This window comes from Peromyscus californicus, unplaced genomic scaffold (assembly GCF_007827085.1).
Source record: "Peromyscus californicus insignis strain IS unplaced genomic scaffold, ASM782708v3 Scaffold_7__1_contigs__length_154581171, whole genome shotgun sequence".
Classification (NCBI taxonomy): Eukaryota; Metazoa; Chordata; class Mammalia; order Rodentia; family Cricetidae; genus Peromyscus; species Peromyscus californicus.
In genome coordinates this window covers 9501396-9520671 of record NW_026294595.1, presented here as the reverse complement: position 1 = coordinate 9520671, position 19276 = coordinate 9501396, and the positions used below count along the sequence as shown (strand labels likewise).

Sequence of the window (19276 nt, the reverse complement as noted above, 5' to 3'; positions counted from 1 at the left end):
AGACCCAGAGGGGCCACGCCTCTGGTGTCTGTCCCAATAGGTCTGAGTTCTTACATCTTCCCTTCTCGGTTCTCCTCTGCCATACCTCCTTGCTGTCCTTCCCACCTCTTCCTTCCCGTCTCCTCCCAGAACTTGGAGCGCAGTGGGAATCAGCACAAGGCGGAAGTGGAGGCCATCATGGAGCAGCTAAAGGAACTGAAGCAGAAGGGAGACCGAGACAAGGAGACCCTGAAGAAGGCCATCCGAGCCCAGAAGGAGCGGGCGGAGAAGAGTGAGGAGTATGCCGAGCAGTTACACGTGCAGCTTGCTGACAAGGTACAGGCCTGGGGCTGCTCCCAGAAGAGCGAGCGCCTTCGCTTGGAAGGGGGATGGCTGGGGAAGTGGAGGTGATCGATCGGAGGGCTAGAACTGTCCAGCACATCCATCTTGAGAGAAGGATGACTCGGGAGCTGCCCACAGGGTGCAGTGTGATCCTGGGAGCCTGGGAGCTGCTCAGTTTGGCTTTCTGTACCACTCACAGTAGCCTCTCTTGAGGGAGGCAGCAGAGGAAGGCTGGGTCTATCTAGGTTAGCCCACCCTACCTCCTTTCAGCCTGGGTGTTGAAACCAGGCTGACAGGCCACTGTCCTGTGTTCCCAGGACCTTTATGTCGCTGAAGCTTTATCTACCCTGGAGTCATGGAGGAGCCGCTACAACCAGGTGGTGAAAGACAAAGGAGACCTCGAGTTGGAAATTATCGTCTTGAACGAGTACGTCTTCATGTTAAGAGGGGACTGAGGAGGGACGGGAGGGGAGGGGAAAGGAACATGGTGCCCTGAGGTCTCAGCGTTCATGAGACTGCTGTGGTCTCTGGGGCTCGAGTTGTAAACTGGGCTGAGATGCTGGGCTGAGAAGTGGGCAGCCCTGTGCCAGACTAATACTCCACTTGTCTAGCACGTAAGAGGCCCTGGTCTCCATCCCCTGAACTGTAAACATCCATAAATATCGTCAAGGGGATAAGGTTCCCCATCACAGAGGCCCAGCCTGGCCCTAGTCTATGCAGCAGGACATGGCACACAGTTGTCTTGCTTGATCTTGGATGATGCAGCTAGTCCTGTGCATTCTCCATTATCTGCCAGTGCTGCCTGCCAACAGGTCAGAGGTGTGGCAGGGAGATGAGGCAGCAGTAGCCTCCAGGGTGTGTGTGACTGACTTTGACCCACTGTCTTTGCCACTGATAGAATATCAGTGACCACTTATTCGATCTCCAGTGACCGTTTGTTCCTTTTGGACAAGCATGTGTAGAGCAGCTCCATATGCCAGCCTGTGTGATGGCTATGGGGCTACAGCTGGAAGAACACAAATGTGTTAGCTACCCTGAGTTCCACTTGATGTCCTGGGGCTCCAGGATGCACAGGCTCCTTTGGCCAAGGAGATAGGGGTTACAGGGAGCTAACAGCCTCCCCTTTGAGCAAAGCTTTCCTTGGAAGTGTGTTGATGGGCTTAGTTCAGCAAGCACGGGCTGAGAACCTGCCATGTATAGGTGCTGTGCTCAGGAAATTCTCAGTCTGGTTGGAGAAGAGAGATGAAGGTATAAAGAAGGATCCATGGTAGAGATGAGGGATTAAAGAAGGGGTGTTCTGAGGTGGGGAGTCTGAAGTAGGCTTTAAGGGTGAGTAGTAGGCTGCCTGGTGAGGTGCTATGTGGGTACTGGCGTGGGCCCCGTCAGTGCTCACTCAGTGTTTGCTAAATGACAGCCTCTACTTGAATAGAGAACACATGAGAACACAGCTGGGGTGGAGCTCAGTGGAGCGTTTGCCTAGTGTGCGAGAAGCCTGGGTTTGCAACCCCTGAACTGAAAAACCCCAAAGAATAGTAATGAAGTTTAAAAACCTCTGAGAGCAACACTGGGAATGGTGGTGGATGGTCTTATAATAGAAACCTGGAGCCAGATATTGGGGTAAATGCTGAAAGATCAGAGAGACAAAGTAACAAGCCACTGCTACATTTTACCTTGCCAACTCCACAAATCCTCTAACTGAAGTCTCTGAGTCCTCAGCCAAAAGCCGAAAAGGGGCTTTTGCTGAAAAGCTTTGGCCAAAAAGCTTTAGTTCCTATCTCCTCATGCCTTATATACCTTTCTCTGCCCAGTCATATTACTTTACTTCCTAGTGCTGGGATTAAAGGTGTGTGTGCTTCCCAAATACTAGGATTAAAGGTGTGTGCCACCACTGCCTGGCCTCTGTTTAATCTAGTGGCTTGTTCTGTCCTCTGATCTTCAGGCAGATTTTATTAGGGTACACAATATAGCCACACCATAAGGTAGAAATGGTCTTTGGTGGGGGTGGACTCCATTCCTACAAAGATCTGGGAATTGATTCTATCTGCTGATCTTCCAGCCGGGTGACAGATCTTGTAAACCAACAACAAAGCTTGGAGGAGAAGATGCGGGAAGACCGGGACAGCCTTGTGGAGAGACTGCACCGGCAGACTGCCGAGTATTCTGCATTCAAGCTAGAGAACGAGAGGCTCAAGGTCTGGATGCATACCGAGAGCTGGCAGGCCAGGGGCAGGCCAGGGCAGGCCGGCCTCAGTGGGCCAGATGAGAGCCTGGGCAGCATGTTGATAAAGGGAATGCTCTGGTGTCAGTGAGTCTGGCCGCAGAGCTGCGTGGGTGTGGGTGTGTGTGGGGGGGAACATTTAATCATTTATTGCTGCATCTCCCTGAACGGGGGAAGAGTCCTGCTGAGAATATGGTAACTCATGTGAAATGCTTACATGATGCATTTAGTGAACACTTGCAGAACAGAGCTTGCTGACTCTGACCCTAACCATGGCTCTCTAAGGGTCTGCTGGGTACTTCACACAGTTTCAACTTAACCTCCGATTATATGTTGACTAATTTTGGTTAATAAGGAAATTGAACTGGGGTGTAGCTTATTTTAGAGCTCTTGCCTAGCAAGCCTGGGGTCCTAGGTTTGATTTCTAACCTGCCAAAGATAATAAAGAAAGCAAGGCTTAGCCAGGCAGTAGTGGCACACCCTTTAATCCCAGCACTCAGGAGGCAGAGGCAGGGGGATCTCTGAGTTTGAGGCCAGCCTGGTCTACAGAGCAAGTTCCAGGACATCCAGGGCTACACAGAGAAAACATGACTTGAAAAAAAAAAAAGCAAAGCTTAAAGAGGGTTTTGCCCAAGGATGTATTTGGAGTTGGGATTTGAAATTGAGAATGATTCTGTAGACCCAGCTATTTATTACTGGATGTGGAGGTACATGCCTGTAATCTCAGCACTAAGGAAACTGAGGCAGGAGGATCACTGTAAGTTTATTAATTTGAGGAAACCTGGCCCACAGAATGAGATCTGTCTCAAACAAACCGACCCAAACTCCAAGTAGATTCCTGACTCAGACCAAACTCCTGAGCAGAGGTGACGCTTCAGAGATTTTCCCTCTGATTTTAGTTTTTGTTAGGCAAGACAAGTCTGACATGGAAAAGTATACAGATCCTTAACTTTCCATGATGTGAACAGCTTTTCTTTTCTTTTCTTCTTTTTTTTTAAAGATTTATTTATTATGTACACAGAAGAGGGCACCAGATCTCATTACATGTAGATGGTTGTGAGCTACCAGGTGGGTGCTGGGAATTGAACTCAGGACCTTTGGAAGAGCAGCTCTTAACCTCTGAGCCATCTCTCCAGCCTGTGAACAGCTTTTCAATCACTGAAAGTTCCAAGCACCCTGGAACCCTTGTAAAGGCAGCTGCTGAGTGTCATCACAAATCCATCTGTGGGCTTGTGGACTGACAGAGTCTGTGTACTGATGCGTGCCTTTCACTCAGCACAGTGTGTGAATTTACTCCTTGCTGCTGTAGCTGGGAGCTGGGAGGTGGATCCACCAGTGTTGGTCTGATTTACTGGTAGTGGCCATCTCTTGGGTGCATGTAGTTGGTTATACTCCTTAAAACAGAATTGCGAGGTCATCTGCTGATTCAGCCTTAGCAGATGTTAACAAGTGGCAAAATCGTTGTATATATTGTTTCCACTGGTGACGAGTCAGTGGCAACACTTGGTATTATTATCAGTCTTTTTTATTTTTACTGCATTGTTAGACACCCTGAAAATACCTTCCAGAGGGTCAGGAGCTGAAGGACAGCATGGGTAGACTATGTACAATGAGTTTCAGGCCAACTTAGGATACATAGAGACCCCATCTCAAATAATATGAATAACCTCCAAATCCAGCACTTAGGGATTAATTACAGCATGTTGTATCCCGTGTAGAATATACACTGTAGCCTTTGAAAGTGTTGCCTGTGGAAGTATATCCTCTTAGACAGTCAGATATGATCCTAGGAAACATCACAGAAGCTGGGGGTGTGGCTCAGTGGTAGAGGGAGCAGCTGGCATGCACTAAGGCCCAGGGTTCCTTGTCCAGCAGTGGACAGGTCTCTTGTGTTTGTCCTGATGGGAACAGTCAAGCACACTCACGCCCTTCACCCAGCCAGTGCTCTGAAGCTTTCCTGTGCTTCCTGCTTCCTTCTCCTCCTCTTCTCTTCCTCTCTCGATCTGTGATGGTGGATCCTTGTCTTAAGCCTTTCTTTGTTCTTTCCCTCCCTCCCTCCCCACTTTCACCCTCCTCCCTTTTTTTGGTAGTGTATTGTTATGCCTTAACTAGCCTCACACTTGCAACAGTCCTGCCTCAGCCCACTGAGAGCTGGGATTAAATGTGAGCCGCCACTCATCTGTCTGTTTGTTCATGCTCCTGCTTGCTCCTCGTTCCTGTTTATCTGTATTGAAAAACCAGTGAAGTATCAGGTAACTATCTGAGAGACATGAGGGAATTCATTGTCTTGAAAATACATTTACAACATATTGTTGTTAAAAAGTATTTTGCGCCAGGGGATGGTGGCGCACGCCTTTAATCCCAGCATTCAGGAGGCAGAGGCAGGCAGATTTCTGTGAGTTCGAGGTCAGCCTGGGCTACAGAGCGAGTTCCAGGAAAGGCACAAAGCTACACAGAGAAACCCTGTCTCGAAAAAACCAAAAAAAAAAAAAAGTATTTTGCAAGTTTTAAAAGCATCATATAATTTGTTTATTCATGAAAAAAGTTATAGAACAATAGCTGTTTGGGCAAATCTTGAGCCTTGGGCATGTGATCCATGTGTTTTATATTCATTTTCTTTCTAGCATGCTGCACAAGTCCATTATCACTTGGCTGCACCAGCCCTCTATTCCCTTCAGACTTTGTATATTGCTTTAGGGATAAGAAATAACATTTATCTGTCATCGTCTCTGTCTAACGGAGGGGTCACGTTAGGAGTCTTACCTGGAAACTCGCTGATGAAAATTTCTGTATAGGGCATGTTCTTGGCTGGTCTCTACGAGTAGACAGAGGGTGAGGAGGCCCTGGTCTTGAACCTCCTTCTTTCTGCTTGCTGCTTTAGGCTAGCTTCGCCCCTATGGAGGACAAACTCAACCAGGCTCATCTGGAGGTCCAGCAGCTGAAGGCATCAGTGAAGAACTACGAGGGGATGATCGACAACTATAAGAGCCAGGTAGACCCCTTGGGTAGCCTGGGCCCCTGCTTGGCAGCTCACTGCGAGGCCTGAGGGAAAGGGTGCGAGGAGAGGGCTCTGCCCAAGAGCACCCATTGTGGTTTTGTTCCCTAGGTGATGAAAACCAGATTGGAGGCTGATGAAGTGGCTGCCCAGCTAGAGCGCTGCGACAAAGAGAACAAGATGCTTAAAGATGAGATGAACAAAGAGATTGAGGCGGTACTGTCCCCTTCCTCGCTCTCTTCCCTGCCCTGTCCAAGTGTCTGTCCAGTGGCTCCGTGTGCCCTTGACCCTGCTCGTCTGGCTCACAAGAGACTGTTTTCTGGCTGGTCCCCCCACCATGTGTGCTCCTTTTTCTCTGTGTTGTCCCCTTCCTGGCCTTTTCTCTATACTGTGATCTTTATTTCCATTTTTTCCCCTTGTGGGTTTTTTTTTTCTTTCTCTTTTCCCTTTTCTCAAGAAAACAGAGCCCCTCCTACTTGGGGCATTTAGTTGGACTCAGATCCTCCCAGAGGCTAGGTATTTGGATACCTACTTTATTCTGCCTGGAACCTTCGTCTTTGTAGCATCTGCAAATGTGCCTCTCATCTCCTCTGGAAGGGTCTCTTTCTTCTGGAGCTGTTGGCTGATTGGTGTACAGGGACTGCCTTAAAGATAACCTTGGAGACAGCCTGAGTCAGGCTCAGGCGCTGGTCTCTTGAGCAGCTCACTGCTGGTCTCTGGTCCTCAGTCTTGCTAAAGCTCATGGGTGGGCCAGGGCCAGCTATGTCTAGTTCCCTCCTGGTCTGTGTATCGTCAGGGCTGCCTTCCTAGGGGAGCTGAAATTACACCAGCCTGTAATCCTGGCTTTTCCAGGTTTTAGTTAAATCCTTTTGTGGTTAGAACTGTCCCTTCATTAGTGTTCAAATAAAGTGATGGCAGAGCCCTCAGGGTTGGTGCTGAACCCTGGTGTTGCCACTGATCCTTGCCGACTACATGAGTGGCCACCTGAAGTGGCGAGGCAGGCCCGAGTGTGCCTGTGGGAGAGCAGGCCGGCTGCTGCCTGTGGGTTTTTCGAGATCAGGACTGGGGCAGTGCTGCTGTACTCTAGAGGAAGGCCCATCCAGTTCTCAGTCAGGATCTTGCCAACAGTGGGCTTCTTTTCCTGCTTCAGGCCCGCCGGCAGTTCCAGTCGCAGCTGGCTGACCTGCAACAGCTGCCTGACATCCTCAAGATCACAGAGGCCAAGTTGGCTGAGTGCCAAGACCAGCTGCAGGGCTACGAGAGGAAGAATATCGACCTCACAGCCATCATTTCAGACCTGCGCAGCCGGGTAAGGGACTGGCAGAAGGGATCCCACGAACTGGCTCGAGCAGGGTCCCGCTTACCGAGATGAGCTGCACGCCCCCCAAGGGAGGACCACTTCCTTTTTCTTGGCTGCCGATTTCTGAAAGGAGTGAGCTATCATCAGTGCTGTGAAATAAAAGTCTGGTGTGCCAAATGCTTCGTGTTGCACAAAATGATTGTAGCTATAGGACTCGCCACTCTGGGAGCCTTTGGGCCCTCCTGCCATGGCCACCCAAGTGCTCCGTGCTCTACCTACTTCTGCCCTGCGTATCCTGCCGCTGTCCTCCGACCTGCAGCCACAGAAAGGAGACCCAGCAGATACCTGGCCATTGCTTGTCCTTTGTTCCATCTCTCTCAAGCTTTAACTGCCTCTCCTTGTTCTCCACAGATGTACAACCTGGGATTCTGTTCTGAGAGACAGAAGCAAGCAGCCCCTTTGCCCAGAAGCAATCTGTCTCTCCCTTTCTGGAACCACGTCTCCTGCCTGCATTGTCCAAGACATCATATACCACTCATTCCACTCACTTTTTTCTGACTTGGGCAGGTCTCTACCCTTTTAGTTTTTTGAGACAGGGTCTCGTAGCCCAGACTGAACTTACTGTGTAGCCAAGGATGACCTTAAACGCCTAATCTTGCCTCTACCTCGGAGAATGCTGGGGTTGTGGTCATGCACCACTGCGCCCCACTCCTCTCCAGAAGTGCTTCCTTGGGTAGCTATAAAGAGAAGCTGCTGTTCTGTTTGTTCTGGGCACCTGCCCTGCTCCAGCAGGCTGACATTTTATCCCCCAGAAACCTGATGCAGTATACGGTTATTTCTCCAACGACAGCCTGAGACCTAGAGGGGACAAGTGAGTTCCTGTGTCACAGGGACACTTAGTGTCCACAGGGCTTTGAATCCATTGCCTCAAGATTGTCGAGCCCTTGTCCCTTGTCCCTGAGGTTCTCAGTAAAGCAGCGCTCAGGGTAACTTCTCAGACTTGCTGACCTAAGTGAACCGAAGCTGCCCTTGCTGCATTACCCCATTGAGGGAGCCGAAATCAGTGGTGCCAGAGCATAACTGGGAAAGCTCAGTGGTCTGTGGTACAGTGAGCCACTGGTAACACCTCGTGTCTCCTACAGTCCCAGGTGGGCCACTGGGGCTCCTGATCAGGAACCCATCACAGTTCTGGCTCTTCAGCATCTAACCCGGTTCTCCTGGTGTGGGAGGTAGAGTGGGTCTGCCCTGCCCCTGCTCTTCTCTCTTCCAGGTTGTTCGTTGAATATGGGGCATCTGCTGACATCACAGGGAGAAGGGAGAATTCCTCCATTACTTGCCCTTACGGGAAATTCCCTCGTAAACCAGTCTACGTTCCTGTCATTTTAGATCGAACACCAGGGGGACAAGCTGGAGATGGCGAGAGAGAAACATCAGGCTTCCCAGAAGGAAAATAAACAACTGAGTCTGAAGGTGGATGAACTGGAGAGGTTAGAGGCACTTGGTCCCATGTCTGTCCTCTTCCTAGGACTTGAGACTTTCTGCCGCTTAGCTGCTTTGTGCTTAGTGTGCCAAAGTGTTGGAGGGACTCAAGGCCCTGGAAGGTGCTAGGCAGAACTCAAAGGAAGAGCTGCTTGCATTTCAGTGGTAAGCCTTGTGGGTGAGAGAAGGGGGCGTCAACCTCGAGGGATGCTGTGTGACTGTATGAACGAGGCCAGTCTTCTGGTAAGCACATTAGGCCAAGCAGACCAGCAGGGCCTGCCTTGAATGAAGCAACCAGAACGCCAGTGTGCTGCTGAGCAGCATTCCTACCACCTCCCTGATCTGACTCGTCCTACTTCAGACTGGTAAAAGCAGTTCTAGGGGAGGCTTACACCATCTGGCATCAGAAGCCCTGGCCTTGGGTCCAGTTCAGGAGACCTTGTGACCTTGGGTAAATCATTTAACTCTCCTGAACCCGTTTCCTCATCCGAGGAAGGATCACTGTAGGTGTAATCTACCAGCTGATAGAGTCATGCCAGTCCTCAGATGGTCCTCATAAAGGATCTAGCATGTCACTTGCTTAGAGATGTTCAGGATAAGCTAGTTGTAGATGTTTGTCAGCTGGTACTATTCTTGTTTTAACTCTGTGTATTTGTGGGTGTCTGGGAGTATGTGTATGTGAGTACAGGTGCCCACAGAAGCCAGAGGCTCAGATCCCCTGCAGCTTGAGCTGTGGGCAGTTGTGTGCTGCTTGATGTGGGTGTTGGGAACTGAATTTGGGTCCTCTGCAAGTGCACTATATGCTCTTAACCACCGAGCCATCTCTCTAGCCCCTTTTTTAGACCTACTTTTAATTTATTAGTATTTATTTGTGCCCAGCATGGGCACCTGCATGGGTGTGGATGTCAGAGGACAGCTTGTGGGAGTCAGTTCTCTTCTTCCACCCTGTGGGTCCTGGGGATTGAACTCAGGACATGGGGCTTGGCAGTAAGCACCTGTACCCACTGAGTCATATTTTGCCAGCCCTGTATTTTGGCTCTTTGAGACGGAGTCTCAACCTGTGGCTTGCAACTCATTCCTCTTGCCTTAGCCCCCAGTGTACTGGGATCATTGGTGTGAACTACCCAAATGTTAGTAACTGTGAGGAAGCCAAGCTCAGGAAAAGGAGGTTACTTGCCCAGATGGACACAGCTGGTGCCTACGAAAGCTGTTCTTATGCTGGAAACTCTTCCTCCAGAACCATGTTAGCACCTGTAAGCAGAGGACTGGGAGTCTAGCATAATGGCACACTACTAATCCCAGTACTTGGGAGGCTGAGGCAGGAGGATTGCTGCCACCTAGAGGATATCCTGGGTTTTGTAATAAGACACTGTCTCAAAAACAAAACAAAACAAAACAAAACAAAACAAAAACAAAAGCCGGGAGACTAAGAACTCAGGTCTTAGGTCTTAATTGCCTTAGAGAAGCCAGTACAGCCTCCAGGGACTGGATCAGTTGGCCTCCTGTGTTTCACCTCTGCTCTGCCAAGCTGGCCCACAAAATGGAGCCAAGTTCAGCAGGACTTGCAGTGTTCACTAAAGGGGAAGGTGTCCTGGAAGAGCAGGGGAGACCTTGTGTAAAGTGCAGAAGCCACAGCTGTCCTATGTCTGTCACAGACGTGCTGTGTGGCTCAGCTGAAGCCTTTTTACTGGGCTGGGGTTTGGTAACAGACCTGCCAGCTGTGCTGACTTCATTCCCGTTCTTCCTGCTTCTCTTGGGCTCTGCTCCCTTGTTCCTGGAGTGGACTGACAATGGCAGGCCTTCTGTGAGCTGCAGAAGCTGTTCTCTGTCGTGCTGCACGCGCAGTTACACGTGCATTCTTCCTTCTCCACGCTGTCCCGTGACCACCTCTTGCAGTTGCACAGACCAGCCAGCCACCTTGCTGATCTGAAAATACTGTTTCTTCTTGTGGCTCCTTGGAGATTCACGGAGATTCTTCAAGAGATGGGATCCCCAGCTCAGGGGAGGCAGCAGCCCCCTGGCAGTGGATCAAGACAAGTGGGTCATTGCAGGGTCTAATGGAGTGCTTTCACCTAGGAAATTGGAGGCCACCAGCGCCCAGAATGTCGAGTTCCTACAGGTGATTGCCAAGAGGGAGGAGGCAATTCACCAGGCTCAGCTGCGGCTGGAGGAGAAAACGAGAGAGTGTGGATCCTTGGCGAGGCAGCTGGAGAGTGCCATTGAAGACGCCAGGCGGCAGGTGAGTTGTGTGTGTACTCCTAGGTAGTTCCGTGTCCTGACCTTTGTCAGCCTCCTTTCCCATCTGAAGACTGGGTACAGTAGTACCTTCCTCCTGAATGTGGTGTAAGGATGAAATAGATATCTGTTGTAGAGGATCAGCCCTTTTTATATGATGAGCATTATATCAGTCACTTTCTGCCCTCTTGAGACTCAGAAAAGCTTTTTCACATTTTGGGGATGCTGGAAAGGGGCAGGCAAAGGTGGATGTAAGAACTTCCCTCTAGTTAGCTTCTGCTCCAAGGCCCCAGGGAAAATTTTGCATAATGATGTGCCAATGGGCTGTAACTGGTTAGTAGGAGTGGCTAGCCTTCTCTGCAGGGTCAGGCAGTCCTACCTCTCCCTTGTGTGCAGGTGGAGCAAACCAAGGAGCAGGCGCTCTCCAAGGAGCGAGCAGCCCAGAGCAAAATCCTGGACCTTGAGACCCAGCTGAGTAGGACCAAGACAGAACTTGGCCAGCTGCGGCGGACTCGTGATGATGTGAGTTGGGCTAGTGGGCAGGGCTCCCTTGGGCTGCAGGCAAACTGTCTACTGGCGTTTTCAGGAGTCTCAAAGAGGTTATTATCTCCAGTCACCTTGCCAGCCTAGGAGGATATTCTGGGTGACCTCCCTCCCCTTTTTTGGTACTAGGGATTGAACTCTAGGGCCTTGACTGTGTTAGGCAAGCTGCTACCACTGAACTATGGCTCCTGTTACATCCCTTCTTAAAATCAGAATTACAGGGTGTCATCTATATCCATAAACACATACTGTACAGGTGGACAGTTTTTTGCATATCCATAGACTTGCGTGACTACCAAATTTCTGGTAGTGGTAAAAGGTGAGCTAGGAGCTGCCTCCATGTGAGTGGCTGAGAAAGAAAGTCAAAGTAAGCAAAAATAGCTCTTATTCCAGAGAGAGGAAGAACTTTGAAACCCTCAACGGAAATAAAAGAAAGCCTGAAAAGTCCAGAGGAAAAGAGGGCAACTCCCTGAGCAGACAGACCAGCGGCATTGTCTGGTAGTCCAGAGAGGACGCTGCAGCCACTCCCATGTATCTTTGTGTCTCCTCCCGTGGTAGTGCTAGGGGTTGAGCCTTCCTGGGTAGGCTGTTCGATAAGACTCCCCCAGATGGGGCCTGGAGAGCAGGCTCAGCAGTTGTGAACACTGATTGCTCTTGGGTAGACCTGGGTTCAGGTCCCGGCACCCATGTGGCGGCTCAGTCTGTAACTGCAGCTCGGGGGATCTGCCGCCCTCTTCTGGCACACTGGTTGAAGATACCTGCCGTTTGATCATGAGGACTGGAGTTCGTATCCCGGCACCCAGGCTTATTATGACTAAGCCAGGTGTTCCACAGATGCTTGTAACTCTAGTTCTTAGGGCTTTGCTGCCCTCTCTTTGTCTTGGTATGCACCTGCATTTACCCACACGGTAAATAAGCAAACTACTAATACTGATAGAGGAGAATGTAAAACCCAAAACTAATCCAACCAACTAAAACAGCAACCAACAAAATTACCGGACTTGGTAAATAATAGCTTCAGCTTACCCGTGAGAAAGACAGACGGAACAATGTATGTCCAAGAAATGAATGTGTCTGTGGTGGGGCTACCCACCACCCCCACATTTCCCCAGTGTACTCTTGAGTAGGAGCAGCAGGAAATATTGATAGAAGAATTAGAGTGGGGAGAAACAGATAGAAAATACAGGATAGCCTGGAGAGGGCCTGGAACCTATTCCATCGGGCCCTGATTGTCTCTGCCCTAGGGTATTTATGGGAATGCCCAGGGGTGGAGCAAAAGACCTCCCCCCAGTGCAACCAAGTGCAGACCATCTCAGACGCCTGCATTCAGGCTTGGGGTCCAATCATCCTTTTTATGCAGACCTGCTGGGTAAAGCCACTAGGAAACCTGAAAATGGGCTTCCACGTGTGTCTACCTCGCTGGTAGACACAGACAGGTGCAGAGGATGAGAATCAATCTGCTATACTAATGGAATCTTGAAACAAGCTGGTGTAGGTATTCTGATGTCTGTGTAAACTTCAAGCCCAAATGAGAAGATTCGAAAGGTCACTCCAAATTAATAATAATTAAGCAAGAAGATGTTACAAGCCAGGTGTGGTGGCCCACATCTTTAATCTCAGCACTCTGGAAGCAGAGGCTGACAGATCTGTGAGTCTGAGGACAGCCAAGGCTACACAGAAAAACTCTGCCTCAAAAAAACAAGAAGAGGAGCTGGAGAGATGGCTCAGCAGTTAAGAGCCCTGGCTGTTCTTCCAGAGGTCCTGAGTTCAATTCCTAGCAACTACATGGTGGCTCACAACCATCTATAATGATCTGGTGTCCTCTTCTGGATGCAGGCAGAACACTGTATACATAATAAATAAGTCTTAAAAAAAAAAAAAAAGCTGTAAAGGAAAAAGACCAAATAACCAAGGCAGACCTATAAAAATAAAAACCTCAGCCAGGTTTGTTGACTCAGTGTATGTTGCCATAATCCCAGTACTCAGGAGGTTAAGGCAAGAAAATAGGTAATTCAAGGCCATATACTGAGTTGTCTGGGCAGCTTGGTGAGGACTTGGCTCAAAATAATAAAACAAAAAAGCAACTAACTCCCTCACCCAAGGGGAAAATCCCCATCTCCCTCGTAGGCCCTGGTGCCTCTCAGTGTGGACACCCTCTAAGTGAATGCCTTGGGCTCTGATTGCCCATTGTTACCTTCTTTACCCTTGGCCCCTGCTCTCTCTTCTCTCCATCAGGCGGATCGTCGATACCAGAGCCGGCTGCAGGATCTGAAGGACCGCCTGGAGCAGTCTGAGAGCACCAACCGCAGCATGCAGAATTACGTCCAGTTTCTCAAGTCATCCTACGCCAACGTATTTGGGGATGGCCCCTATACATCCTCTTTCCTGACAAGCTCACCCATCCGCTCCCGGTCTCCCCCTGCCTGAGGCCACCTGTCCAGGGGGTACAGCCCTTGCCTGATGCCAGGGAACTGAGGAGCTGCCGTCCTGTAACTGGCCAGCCCACTGGCTTTCTCTTCAGGTGACCAAATGTGCTCAGGGTCTGTTCCTCAACTCCTAATGGCAGGAGAGTCCCTAGAGCAGCTGGGGATGAATCAGGAAGAGGATGGTTCTCTTTCCTGATCCGTGAGCCTGGTGGAATTTTTCAGTGACCTTCACAGGCCTTCTATTTGCTACACTAGGTACCAGATTTTTAAACCCCTGCTTCCTTTCCTCAGGGACTGTTTGGGTGGGCTTCCCCTGCAGTCTCCTCCAACCCTCTTTCAGTGCATCCATGTCTTGGGTTTCTCTGAGCTGAAGCAGCAGGAGTCCTCTTGGACTATGAACCACTTACATCACCTTTTCCTTTTTTAATTTATTTTTATTTTATTTTTTACTAAAAATAAAACTTTATTGGTATTAAGAAATAGTGAAATCAGATAAGTTAGTAACTGAGTGAGTCTGTGCTTTTATCAGCATAAAAATAAAACGGAGGCAGAAAGATACATTTACTCCTGGCTCATGGAGGTAAGATGCTCACAGATCCCTTTGCTCCTTTGGAACCTAGCTACAAATGTCATGAAATGGAGCAGTCACGGCGACAGCGGTGAGCTGTGAATTGTTTGAGCACAGAGGGAACTGTGGCAGGTATGCTCACGACAGCCTGTTCTGGTTTCACAATGCTGTAACCCTTTGCTCACCAGCTCTCGATGGCAGGAAAAATACAGAATGCTTCAGGAATTTTCCTGTCGTCCTTGAACAGGGGCCATGCCAATCTTCTCTGAATTCCAAGTTTAGCATACGGGCTGCCGAAGTGAGCACCGCTTTTTCCTTCTTGATGGGTAGAGCAGGAATCGGTATTTTCTGTAGTGCCAATGGAAACCTCCTGGAGGCCACTTGTCCCCAAGCACCTCACAGAAGCTAATGTCCATCTGGCCTCACAAGTGTAATCCCTATCTCATTGCTTTTCATTTCTCTTTGTATTTCTGGAATTCATTTATTTTTGAAATTTTTGTGTGGTTTTACAGGAAATAAAATTTTTATTATCAGTTATTTAAGACTCCTTTGATTTCCTTTATCCTTCTCTCCTGACTTTATAGAAGACTGCTGGGCAGTGGTGGCACATGCCTTTAATCCCAGCACTTGAGAGCAGGCAGCTCTCAGTGAGTTCAAGGCTGCTCTACAGAGCGAATTCCAGGACAGGCTCCAAAGCTACACAGAGGAAACCACAAAACAAAACAAAAAAACCGAGTGTGGTGGTGCACACCTGTCATCTAATGACTTGGGAGGTGGAGGCAGGAGTTGTGTTATCCACAGCTACATAGTGAGTTGAAGCCAGCCTGGGTTTTCTGAGGCCATGTCTGAATAAAAACAAAATATTTTTAAATGATTTAATAAGACGCATGTGAGAGTCAGGCAGTGGTGGCGCTCACTTTTAATCCCAGCACTCAGGAGGCAGAGGCAGGCGGATCTCTGTGAGTTCGAGGCCAGCCTGGTCTACAGAGTGAGTTCCAGGACAGCCAGGTCTATAGAGAAACCCTGTCTTGAAAAAAAAAAAAGCAAAAAAACAAAAGTCCATGTGAGAAAACATGAATTGCAGAGTAGTTGATGCTGAATTACCAACTTTTCATTTCATGATGGAACAGAGAGGCTGTTGATTCTTTGGGTGCTGTAGGAAGATAAGGTACCTGATGGATGAAGGCAAGACACTTTGTCAGGCCTCACTAGTCAGGATTTGGGGACGATCACTTTCACAGGATAGATAGGTGTGGGATGTACCTATAATTTATGCGCTAAATGCTACCTGCTTTCTACATAAGATTCTGGGCCATTTTGTATTTTCCTGTATTTGAAAGAGTGGTGTGGAGTACTTGCTTAGTATGTGCACATGTGCAAGAGCCTAGGGTTTTGCTTTCTTTTGATTAATTTTTAAATTGGGTTCATTTATTTTATGGGTGAATAGCCTGAATGTATATATGTGCTGTGTAACACCTATGTTCTTGGTGCTCTCTGAGGTCAGAGTCCCTGATACTGGAGTTATGGATGGTTGAGAGCCACCATGAGTGCGGGAATTGAACTCAGTTCCTCTGTAAGAGCAGCACATGCTCTTAACTGCTGATCCATCTCTCTCTAGCCCTAAGGGCCTAAGTTTGATCTGCAGGGCCCCCTTCCCTCATCACCACCATCACCAACCAAAACCCACAAATGAAAATGTTCTTCAGAGAGAGCACTATTTTCTAGCTGGCATTGGCCTGAGTTCGGGGCTTGACTTTTGTTTTTCTATTGCTAGATAAAACACCATGACCAAGGCAACTTGTAAAAGGAAGTGTTTAATTTGGCTTATTGATTCAAAGGGTCAGAGTTCATAGTTGTGGACCAAATAGCAGAGAGCATACATGTAGACCCACACCAGAGGCAGAGAGGGAGCACCGGGAATCACAGGAGTCTCGAAATGGCCAAGCCTGCCCCAGTGGCACACTTCCACTAACAAGCCACACCTGGTTCTTCCCAAACAGTTCCACCAACTGGGGACCAATTATATGAGCCTATGGGGGCCATTCTCATTCCAGTTACTACAGCATCTCAACCACTGTAACCCAAGTCTAAAACTCCAGAGTTTGGGGGCTGAAGAGATAGTTCAGTTGGCTAAGAACTCTTGTTCTGGTTGTCTGAGGTGGAGCACCCAGGAGGCTGAGGCAAAAAAATAAATATATGAAAGCAAAACCCCTCTTGCTGCTCTTGCAGAGGACCTTGAATTTTATCAAGGTGGGCTGCAGAGATGAGTGCATACTGTTCTTGTCTACATCAGGCAGCAGTTCACAGTAACCCAGTCCAGCTCCTAGGGCATTCAATTCCTCTGGCCTTAGGCCCCGACACTCATGTAGTCAGACTTTCTTTGGACAGCCAGTTCCCCAGTAATGATACAGAGACTTTTTTTTTTTTTTTTTTTGGTTTTTCGAGACAGGGTTTCTCTGTAGCTTTAGAGCCTGTCCTGGACTAGCTCTGTAGACCAGGCTGGCCTTGAACTCACAGAGATCCACCTGCCTCTGCCTCCCGAGTGCTGGGATTAAAGGCGTGTGCCATCACCGCCCGGCGAGACTTCTTATTAAGTATGAATGCTTGGCCTTAGCTTAGGCCTGTTCACAACTAACTCTTATAACTTGAATTAACCTGTTTCTATTAATCTACATTCTGTCCCATGGCCCGTTACTGCTCCTCCATACTGTACATTGGACTTCTCCATGTCTGGCTGGTGAAAATCCACAGGCCTCAGATTCTTCCCAAGTTCCTTCCTCTCCCTGGAAGTCCCACCTATCCTCTCTTGCCCAGCTATTGGCCATTTAGCTCTTTTTTTTTTTTTTTTGGTTTTTTTGAGACAGGGTTTCTCTGTGTAGCTTTGCGCCTTTCCTGGAACTCACTTGGTAGCCCAGGCTGGCCTCGAACTCACAGAGATCCGCCTGCCTCTGCCTCCCGAGTGCTGGGATTAAAGGGGCCATTTAGCTCTTTATTAAATCAATCAGAAGAGGCCTTAGGCAGAGACACATTTTCACAGTATAGAAAAAGATTGTCCCACAACACTCATATGCACATTTACACACACGTTGAAAACAAATAGACTTTTTTCTTTGAGATAGGCTCCTATCATGTAGCCTCTAGAGAGCATGAACTCATGTAGACCAGCCCTGTCTTCAAATAATAGAGATCCCCTGCCACTGCCTCCCACGTGCTGGGATTATAGGCACGTGCCACCATGCCCTGACTCCTAAACAACTTCTCAAGAAAGAACAGTTGGCAAATTTAGAACAACACGAGTGTGTGTATGTGTGTGTGTGTGTGTGTGTGTGTGTGTGTGTGTGTGAGAGAGAGAGAGAGAGAGAGAGATTCCTTTTTCTTTTGCTCAACTAGTGTAACCACCTCTGCACCAGTGTAACTGGTGTGTAACTATTTTGATGGAAGTGACTTGGAGTCCATTCCTGGGAATATTCTTTTGTTTTTGTTTTCTCCATGACAGGCTTTCTCTGTGTAGCGAGCCCTGGCTGTCCTGGAACTCACTGTGGACCAGGATGGCCTCAAACTCAGGGATCTGCCTGCCTTTGTCTCCCAAGTGCTGGGATTAAAGGTGTCCAACCACCACACTCAGATTATTCCTAGGCCTCCTGTATTAACCTTTGTAAAATATTTTACCTGAAGTCCAATGATTTTATAAAATTTAAAAACAACAACAACAACAACAACAAAAAACTACATGTATGTGGGCCGTGTGTATGTTTGGTGTTAGAAGAGCCCAGAAAGAGGACAATGGATCCACTGGAGCTAAAGTTTGCATTGTGAGCTACCATGTGGGTGTTTGCCCCGGCCAGCGGGGTGTCAACGGGGGTGACCCACCTGTGGGAGAGAATGAGAGGGATGGGGGAGACACGAGAGAAGACAGAAAGACAGTGTGTTCTGATCAAGCTGCAAATTTTATTCTCCTCAGCAGGGCTTATATAGCATGGGAGGGGGAGGGGAGGAGGGAAGGGGTGCACGACGTGCCATACGTGCAGGTGAAGGGGGACGTGCAGGTGAGGGGCTACGTGCAAGTCGTGCAAGTCGTGAGGCTGCTAGGTGGTAAGGTCACTGGTCAGGGCCCATTGTTCTGTTGCTATGCTACCTGACCTGCCTGACCTGTTCTTTATCTTTGGGGGCATCTGGTTTAGGGTAGGGGCTTGTTCTCTGGCTTAGCTAGTACTTTTCCATGGTCCATGTTTGGTCTCTGACAGGTGTTGGGAACTGATCCAGAGTCCTCTGCAAGAGTAGTAAACACTATTAATTCCTGAGCTATCTCTCCAGAAAATATACTGCTTATCCTTGAAACTCTTTCAAAACCACCTCAAACAGATGTCACAGAGACATGGGCAGTAGAGGGTTAAAAAGTGTAGCGCATCCATCAAAGCCAGCTCTGGGCAGTTGTGACTGAGTGAAATTACATTAAGATTCAACTATGTGCGGTGGATTAAGGGAGGGTTAAGTGAGACCTATTAATACCCAAAGTTAACAATTTAGTTTTTTAAGTATATTTACCAAGGTGTGATTATTACCATGATCTAATTCTAGCTCATTCTCATGAACTCCAAGAAACCCCATCTCCGTTTGCAGTCATTTGAGGTCCCACTTCTATCTCTGGATTTGTTTATTCTGGACACCTTACATGAAGGGAATTGTACTGTGTTCTCTCCTTAACTTGATGCTTTTTGTTGTTATTTTCTTTTTGTTTTTCGAGACAGGATTTCTCTAACAGCCTTAGCTGTCCTGGAACTCGCGCTGTAAACCAGGCTGGCCTCGAACTCAGTGATGCCTCCCAGGTGCTGGGATTAAAAGCAAGCGCCACCACCGCCCGGCAACTTGTTCCTTTTACTTAGCTAAACGCTTTCAAGGTTTATGTTACAGAAGGTACCATTATTACGTAGGACAGGGGAAGAATTCCATTGTACTTTACAGAATACTTTCCTAATTCAGGAGATTGCCATTTGGGAGGCTTTCGCATTACGATTACCGTCGGTATGAATATTCACGTACAACTTTTAGTGAAGACGCATTTCATTTCTCTAGCGTAGCCCTGTAAGAAATTATATCTCCGTTTAGCTTTCCCAGAACAGTCAGTCTCTTACAGCAGGAGCCTCACAAAGCTGGAAGAACCGCCTCATTTCCGCTTCCTGGCGCTGACCCC

At 48.5% G+C, this 19276-nt stretch overlaps 1 protein-coding gene and 1 non-coding gene across 16 annotated transcripts in view; one reads left to right on the top strand and one right to left on the bottom strand.

The window, feature by feature from the left end:
• The window catches only part of Odf2 (outer dense fiber of sperm tails 2), a 39090-nt gene extending 24468 nt beyond the window's left edge, over window positions 1-14622 (top strand). For 13 of the 15 annotated variants that reach the window (XM_052723185.1, XM_052723189.1, XM_052723192.1 and 10 more), the window contains 10 exons: window positions 130-315; window positions 639-748; window positions 2378-2513; window positions 5421-5531; window positions 5646-5750; window positions 6685-6843; window positions 8221-8321; window positions 10390-10552; window positions 10945-11070; window positions 13327-14622. In XM_052723185.1, the coding sequence (XP_052579145.1) occupies window positions 130-315; window positions 639-748; window positions 2378-2513; window positions 5421-5531; window positions 5646-5750; window positions 6685-6843; window positions 8221-8321; window positions 10390-10552; window positions 10945-11070; window positions 13327-13518 (1389 nt within the window). In that variant the 3' untranslated portion in view covers window positions 13519-14622. Of the gene's footprint in view, window positions 1-129; window positions 316-638; window positions 749-2377; window positions 2514-5420; window positions 5532-5645; window positions 5751-6684; window positions 7407-8220; window positions 8322-10389; window positions 10553-10944; window positions 11071-13326 lie in introns of those variants that run through there. The other 2 variants (XM_052723196.1, XM_052723195.1) reach the window with 1 other exon arrangement.
• Window positions 14288-14391, bottom strand: LOC128102816 (U6 spliceosomal RNA). The gene has a single exon (XR_008215562.1). It is a non-coding gene; the product is annotated as a U6 spliceosomal RNA (small nuclear RNA).
• Window positions 14623-19276: the final 4654 nt, after the last annotated feature.